This window comes from Balaenoptera acutorostrata, chromosome 20, assembly GCF_949987535.1.
Source record: "Balaenoptera acutorostrata chromosome 20, mBalAcu1.1, whole genome shotgun sequence".
NCBI lineage: Eukaryota > Metazoa > Chordata > Mammalia > Artiodactyla > Balaenopteridae > Balaenoptera > Balaenoptera acutorostrata.
In genome coordinates this window covers 1,743,231-1,751,476 of record NC_080083.1, presented here as the reverse complement: position 1 = coordinate 1,751,476, position 8,246 = coordinate 1,743,231, and the positions used below count along the sequence as shown (strand labels likewise).

Genomic DNA, 8,246 nt, shown 5'->3' with positions numbered 1-8,246 from the left:
ACTGGATTCTTGCTGAAGGCTGGCCAGGGTGATGGGACATCGCCTGGGGGGTGCGGGGAGGAACCCGATCAGATATCCGGGGTGATCAGATACCAAGAGAGGGGATTCCTGCTAAACTGACTTATGCTAAAAGTGGACAACGCAGAGAGGAACACGGAAGCCGAAAAGTCAGGGCCTGGTTGAGAAGAGTTCAGAAGATCCTGGGTTTGGTCAAGGAGAGGATCCTTGTCAACACTCAAACCCCAAATGTGATGCCCAGTGTCTGAGGCTAAGAGCCTTTATAAGTGGAATCGTGTCCCCCCTGGGCCTGCCCTCTATGGAATCTGTTTATTAAGGGGTCTGTTTGGGGCCATCCAAGGACAAAAAGAGACTTGTTAGAGCCAATCCTTGGAGGAATAGGACAGTCAAGTTCTAGCTGATGCTTTTTTTTTTTTTTTTTTTTGGCCGCACCATGAGGCTTGCAGGATATTAATTCTCTGACCAGGGATTGAACCTGCACCCTCAGCAGTGAGAGCACCAGGTCCTAACTGCTGGACCGCCAGGGATGTCCCTAGCTGATGCTTTTTTGATGTTAATACTTTGACTAGTAAACTTAGTGCTTGGAGGCAATTACGAAAACATATAAACACAATTGCAATGGAAATGGGGGAAATGTGGAATTGGACTGTTGGGAATAATTTAAGGCTGGAACAAAAACACCCCACAAGGTCTCAGAGGCCTCTCAGCAATAAGGTAGCTGAGCTTTAGTACGACGCAGCTCCGAGACACCATCGCTAGCTCGCTGACACACCCGCTGCAATCATACAACTATTGATCTGCACGGATGTGGAAAATGGCCTCTAGGGGGGGTTGTCCTTGACACTTAGAGCCTCCAGAGCCATGGAAGCTGAATCTGAACCTCCCAAGGGCACCTCATAAGGTGATTTTTTTTATACATAATTTTTAAAAATTAATTAATTTTTGGCTACGTTGGGTCTTTGTTGCTGCGCACGGGCTTTCTTTATTTGCGGTGAGCGGGGGCTACTCTTTGTTGCAGTGCGCAGGCTTCGCATTTCGGTGGCTTCTCTTGTTGCAGAAAACGGGTTCTAGGCACACGGGCTTCAGTAGTTGTGGCACGTGGGCTCAGTAGTTGTGGCTCGCGGGCTGTAGAGCGCAGCCTCAGTAGTTGTGGCGCACGGGCTTAGTTGCTCCGCAGCATGTGGGATCTTCTTGGACCAGGGTTCGAACCCGTGTCCCCTGCACTGGCAGGCAGATTCTTAACCACTGCGCCACCAGGGAAGCCCTCACAAGGTGCTTTGATACTAGATAACAGCCATGGGTGCCTTTGCCTTTTGTGTCTGGGAAATATTATTTAGGATGGTAGAACAATTACTGAAGGGTCTAAGTTATCACGTAAGCGTGAGGCTACTTGTGTGATTGGAGGGAACTCAGGACAAATGTGTTGGGTCTTACGAGAAAAACTCTTAGAACGTTCGATTATTGGGCCCTGGAGAGACCCTATCCCTTAGGCTAAGACTGGGTGAGTCTTTGTGAGCAACAAAATGATACTCCAATAGTTCATCATGTGAAAGTGCAAGCAACAAAGTGAACACAGTTTGTAAAATTAACGTATGGCAGAAGAGGAATTTTTGCACGTTGCTTGTCAGTGGGGTTTGGGACACAGTGCCCCAAAATTTGATGCCTTGGCATGCTGATTTTTTTTTTTTTTTTTTTTGGCTGTGCCGTGTGGCTTATGGGATCTTAGTTCCCCAACCAAGGATCGAACCTGCGTCCCCTGAAGTGGCAGCTCGGAGTCCTAACCACTGGACCGCCAGGGAAGTCCCTGAATATTTTAAGCTGAAGGAATTTGAGAAATGGGAGGTTCAGGAAGAACTTTCTGACTTTCCCCTGAAACCAGTCATAAAACTGTCATGTGAGAGGTGACCCCCTCCCATACCCGGAGGAAAGAAGCATCTCTATCTCCAAGGATGGAGGGAGGAGGGAAGAAAACTGCACGGACAGGCCTTGCCAAGTTCCCCCGTTCACTCCACGTAGCTCATACCCTTCCTGTTCTAGAACATTTCCACACGACTTCCCACTTGTTATCAAGCCCAGCATGAAAATGCGCAGGTGAAACCACCTCTTCAGGCCTTCATTTCCTTACCAAGGCTCCCATGTCACAGACAACTTACATTAAATAAATCTGTGTGCTTTTCTCTTGTTAATCTGGCTTTTGTTACTTGGGCCCCAGCTGAGAATTTAGAAGAGCATGTTAAAAAAACAAAATTCAGCTGAGTAAATTTCAAAGCTCTTATTGGCTCTGTTCAATGATTCATGAATCCGGCAGCATCCCACCTAGCACACAGAGAGGAGCTCCAAGGAGCTGTACAAAGTGAAAGACTTTTACAGGCAGAAGGAGCGGGAACAGGAAATTATACTCCGCAAAAAAAGTGGGTTGGTTACTGCAAGGTCACTTCCCTTTAGGGGATGCAGGGGTCCACCAGGCAGATGACCTCTCTGGTCAGGGGATTCCTGATTCCCTGGTTTAAGATCCTATTTCTGGGAGAGGCTGAAACTGTAATTAAGTGAAGTTTGGTGACGTGGGGCTCAGCGTCAGCGACTCCATTTTGGGGACCGTTGTCTTTGACATTGGTATGCATTTAAAGATTTCTCCCCACATCACGACTGTACTGAATTTTCTAATTCATCCCATTGTATTCTGATAATTCTTTACTATAGAATCACTGAATATTTCAATGGCTGCAAAATACTAAGAGAAAGGTAGAAACAGCAAAGGAGATCATTAGAAATTGTAGCGTTACTGTTACCGACCTAGGTGCTTGGACTCTTTTTAATCGGTAGGTTAATTTTTTAAAGTCCTACTAAGTATCCCAAGGCTGGAGTCTCAGGCAACAGGGACTGTGTGTGTATTTCAAGGCTTAAGTGCTTGGCCTGTGCCCGGCAGAGATTCGCAGACGCGGCTGGACAGACAAAACCACGTAAAACATAGATCCTTTAAAATTCACTTTAAAATTCAACATGTACCAACGACAGAAACTTAAAGACTCAGACAAGAAACAAAGAAATGGTGTCACCACGAGGTGGCCTCCTGCCAGCTGGAGTTGGGAACAGAGAACAGAAAAGTACTGGGGGGAGGGGGGGAGCTGTGAAAAAGGTGACCTAAGAGGAAGTCTCCAAGATGAAACGCACGGGAGCGTAGGTGTGAGGACCAAGGGAGAGGGAAAGAGGAGGGACAGAAAACACTGAAAAAGAGAAAGGGAGACAGAGGTTGCCGTGTCAACCCGCCCCTGCGGGTGTCTATTCAGGCACCAGTCAACCTGCAGCCAGAAACGGCCAAGCACCCCGTCCACTGCCCGCAGGGGTGCTCGAGCCCAGAAACCAGCCGGTTGTACATCTCCCACCTGTTTGTCACCTGTCAAGGTGACTGCTGCCAGCCAGAGGGAGCAGGTCTCACAGCTGAGAGGAGGGATGCTGTAGCTGCCCAACATCCGCTCGCTCGGAAGGAGAGGGCAGAAGAGAGAAGTAGAGAGATCAGGAGAGGGAAGGGACCAAGGGGAGGCGGAAGCGATGCCTGAGTAAGGGTGCTGAGGCCCTCGGGGGTGACGAAGGCAGACTTACCAAACGCGGAGAAGCTGAAGCAAGAGGTCTAGGCCGCTGCTCATCACCCGCAGGGAAGCTGCGTTTGGTGGTCCCGGAGGGGCCTACATCCTCTCCTAGGGGGGCTGTAAAAGGCCCCAAGGACTTCCCGCCAGAGTCATCACAAAGTATAATACTGACCCGGGTCCTTGGACTCTTAAATCAATAGAAATTGATAAGCGGCCAGACGAGGAACTCAGACAAGGCTTTACTGGCGTTTGTGCTGCAGCAGGAGGGAGCGAGAACAAGTAACAGGTGCTGCTCCCTAGGTGGGCGGGCTGGTCCCTTAAATGGGGTGGGGGGCGGGGCCGGAGGGGCGGCTCAGGTGGGCTGCCCACCCCCTTGCTGGTGCTGTGCGCAGGGTGCATGCGCAGTTCCCTGCTTTTGCTCCCAGCACCTCAGCACTGGCGGTTGGTTTGTGGCCTTTTTGTATCTTATTGCTCAGAATTGCCCCCAGCTGAGCACACATACAGTTATTTTTAGTCCGGTGTAGATTCTCTGTATCTGCTGCTCGAGGAGACCTTTATCCAGGTGCAAGCTCTCCACTAGAGTCCCAGGTCCCAGCCTATCACAATACTATAAAATAGCAACAGGGGCTTCCTTGGTGGCGCAGTGGTCAGGCATCCGCCTGCCAATGCCGGGGACAGAGGTTCAAGCCCTGGTCCGGGAAGATCCCACATGCCACGGAGCAACTAAGCCCGTGCATCACAACTACTGAGCCTGCGCTCTAGAGCCCGCGAGCCACAACTACTGAAGCCCAGGCGCCTAGAGCCCGTGCTCTGCAACAAGAGAAGCCACCACAATGAGAAGCCCGTGCACCGCAACGAAGAGTAGCCCCTGCTCGCCGCAACTAGAGAAAGCCCACACACAGCAAAAAAGACCCAATGCAGCCAAAAACAAACAAATAAATAAATAAATAAATAAATTTATAAAATAAAATAGCAACAAAAGGGAAAATTGTGAGGGTAAATAAAAATAAGATTGAATTTTCCCTTGTTATTTAAAGGAAAGAGATCTTTTCTTCGCCCTCCTTTTTCTTAGGACTTTTCCTAGAGAAAACTATTTGTAAATTCTCCCTCTGTCAGGGGCTACTGTAACAAAATCCACAGATGGGGCAGCTTGTAAACAACAACATTTATTTCTCATGGTTCAGGAGGTTGGAAGTCCAAGATTACGGGGACAGCAGACGCACTGTAGTGGCTGGTGAGGGCCCACTTTCTGGTGCATAGCCGGCTGGGTCCTCACACGTGGAAGAGGGTAGTGGGCTCTGTGGGGTCTCTAATCTCTAACAAGGGCACTAATCCCATACAAAAGGGCTGCACCCTCAAGACCTAATTACCTCCCAAAGGTCCCACCCCCTAGTCCCATCACATTGGGCACTAGGATTTCGACATATGAACTGGGGCATGGGGTGGGGGGGGAAGGGGTCAGGGGTGATACACTTCAGCCCATGGCGGGGCTAAGGATGCAGCTTCTCTTGCGTCGTGTCACTGCCATTTTCAGTGCCACGGAGGCGTCAGAAGCAGGAACCGCAGGCTAAGTCACCAGATCTCTAACCCGGACCTTGGAATCTGTGACCTTCGCCAGAGAGGAGAGCCACCAGCCGGGCTGCAAGGCCTCGGCACAGTCACCTGGGCTCTCGTGAACTACAGAACCAGTGTCGGAAGCATCAGGTTTGGGACCCAGAGGCCTGTTCTCGGGGTCTGGGAGGCTGTGGGGTGACGGCTCACCCGAGCAAGGAATTTGGCATCAGAGACCGTGTGTTCAAGTCCCGGCTCACCCCTGCCTAGTTTTTTTCAATGAAGACACATCATTTCTCTGAGCTTCTGTTAAAAACGGGTACTCGATGTACTGCACGGGGTGGTTTCCAGGCTTTAGGGAGGTGCTGTTCGGGAAGGTGCTTTGAGAGCTATAAGGCACAAGACAAATACTACTTAATATGGCTCCTCTGGCCTCTGCAGAGCACTCGCCCGCCGGGCCAGTCTCCCCTTCTGTCCAGAGCAGGGGAAGCAGCGCACCGCAGCCCCTTCCAGCGCCGGCAGCGGGGGTGGGGTGCGGGCTCTAGCTAGACAGCACCCTCCCTCCCCGGCTCCTCTGAGGCTCCGCCACATTCCTGAGCCTGCCAGCCCCAAAGTCTGGGAGCTTCTATAGCTCATGTGTCCGCCAGATGGCAAGGGAACAACCCAGAGAGATGCTTCCAAACACACAAAGTCTGGGCCCTGTCCCCACCTCTAACCTCAACCCCAGAAGTTCAACAGTCACCCTCAGCCCTCCGTCTCCACCCCACCCATCCCCAGCCTGGCTTTGGGATTTCTCTGCATCGTTATTTTGTCCCCAGCTCGCGGGATGCAGCTTCTACTGCTGACCCGTGTGTCCCAGACCACGTCCTTCTGCCTCTGTCTCCCGACACGGCTTCCCAGAGCTGGACCTGGAGGGGAGCGTCTCAATTTCAGCACAACTGACCCTGCGGGGGACACCATCCGGGGGATCGGGAGTTCGAGGCTCCCCTTCTGCCATCAGCTAGCTGGGCAGCATCAGCTGAGACTTCCCCTCCCTGGGTTTGCGTCTGTAATGCTGAGATGGCGACCTGGGGTCGGGGCAGAGCCGCAGGTGCTTGCCCGATGGCTAGCCCGTGGGAGTGGTCCGGGCCCCTCCTGCTTCCGGCTCCCCAGCCACCCATCAACCTCCAGCCTCTCCTTCTGCTGGGACAGATGCCAGGTGGCAACCTCTCACGGGGTCAGCTGAGGCAGGAGAGACCAGGGGAGCAGGACCCCAAGTCCTAGTGGACAAGCCTGCGCAGATGGCCGTGCTCTCAGCCTCGGGCCTGAGCCCTCCTGCGCTCGGATCCCCCATCTCTGGAATTTCGGTCCCTCTTCCTGTCCACAGGTCCCCGTCACGGAGCGCCTTGGCTCACCGCCCGTCCCCAAAGCCCCGGGTAGGCTGATTCAGGAGACGTTTCAATCATTTACTGGGAAGCGGACACTCACGCACACACGTTTTATTTTTCGTATGGTGCGCCCATTAACCCTTTGCGGTTTAACAGCCTAGAAGCCCTCCTTATGGGGCTCTCCTGTCCTCCTGGGGGCTGCGTCCAGGTCTCCTGCTAACATGGATGGAGGTGTCTCCCCTAGGCTGAGGGGGACGAGAATGTCCCAGGGATGTGTCCCCCCAGGACTTCCATAGAATCTGCTATGAGGGCTGTCGATGTAGCTCAGAATGCAACTACAGGTGTTCTTCTTTGGCTTTTGACCCGTTGCTGGGATGGCATTCCACAAAGAACGTGGGCACTGACCAGGCTGGACAAAGGGCACAACCACGAGGGACACGTAAGGGAAGCCCATTCACGGTGCACATGTGGGCTCCCCGGGGCTGCGGGAGAAGCGGGTGGCCCCCGTCCTGCTGGGGTAGCTTTGGAAAGAGGCTCCACTCGGGGGGTTAGGCCACCGTGCACCACCCGGACTCTTTGGCTTTGCCCGGTGGCCCCTCCTGTTCCTTCCCCAGCCTCTTATCAGGGCTCCCAATCTTGAACACCTAGGTCACCCGTCCCGGGGCGGCTCCCGTCTCTGAAGGGGGGACTTCCAGAATGGCGCCCGCTCAGCCCCCCTACCATCCCGGGAAATAAGCCAGGGCGGGGAGGGTGGGCCCCAATCTTGGCGGGAGACCCTGGGGCCCGGTTTATCTGGGAAGAGAGGCAGGTTAGCAGTCGTCTGCAACAGAAACGCCCCAGACTGTTCAGGCTCACACTCTGCCGCCGGCCCTGAGGCCTCCTCGAGTCTCGGTCACCACCCGGATGGGGCGTTCAACCAGGGTGGTGTGGCACACAGGGGCCCCTGGAACAGCGGCCCCCATCCCTCCCCTCCCCCGGCAGCTCTCCTTCCCTGGAGCATCTGGCGGGCGGTCACTCCTCCTGCAGCAGGGGCTCCCGGTCCCCCTCCTGCACTCCCTCGTCCTCCTCCTTCTCCATGCAGCCCACCGTGGCCGCCAACCCGGCACCCACGCCTCCCCCGACCACGGCCGCCCCCGTGGCCCCCACCGCAGCTCCTGCGGCCACCATCCCCGCTTCTGCGGCCAGCGCCGCGGCGGCCATGCCGGCGCCCACCACGCCCCCCGCCAGGCCCATGAGCCCCGCGCCCACAGCGCCGCCCACGGCGGCCAGGTGGCCGCAGAAGCGCACGGTGTAGGAGTCCATGAAGGCCTTGGCCTCGGCCTGCAGCTCGGCCTCCAGGGCCTCTAAGGTCTGCTCCCTCCCCGTGCACTGCAAGGCCGCCCCGTGCCGAGCCAGGAGCGCGTCCTTCTGGGCCGACAGGAGGTTCCGCATGGTGTCTGGCAGCACCCGGAGCGCAGAAAATATGCGCTTGGTGGCCACGTCCTGTGATGGACGAGAAAGAAGGGGCCCTGACCTGGAGCCCAGGTGCCTCCCACCGGACGCTGGCCCGCCCCCCCGCCCAAAGACCGGCCGCGCTTCTGCAGGGCGCCCGGCCTCCCGGGGCCCGAGGCTCACCTGCTGCCGCAAGTACTCCTCAAATTCCTTCTTGGCAGCTTCCACCGTCCGAAGGTCGCGCAGCTGGGCAGCCATCTGTCCACAGCAGAACCCGGCTGCCTCCCTCCTT

The 8,246-nt window shown here is 55.0% G+C and overlaps 1 protein-coding gene across 1 annotated transcript in view; it reads right to left on the bottom strand.

The window, feature by feature from the left end:
- Nucleotides 1-6,796: 6,796 nt before the first annotated feature.
- RNF112 (ring finger protein 112) overlaps nucleotides 6,797-8,246 on the bottom strand; it is a 5,192-nt gene continuing 3,742 nt past the window's right edge. The window contains exons 13-14 of the mRNA XM_057535359.1: nucleotides 8,138-8,212; nucleotides 6,797-8,005 (exon numbers count right to left, since the gene is read on the bottom strand). Coding sequence (XP_057391342.1) covers nucleotides 7,535-8,005; nucleotides 8,138-8,212 — 546 coding nt within the window. The 3' untranslated portion in view covers nucleotides 6,797-7,534. The remainder of the gene's footprint in view (nucleotides 8,006-8,137; nucleotides 8,213-8,246) is intronic.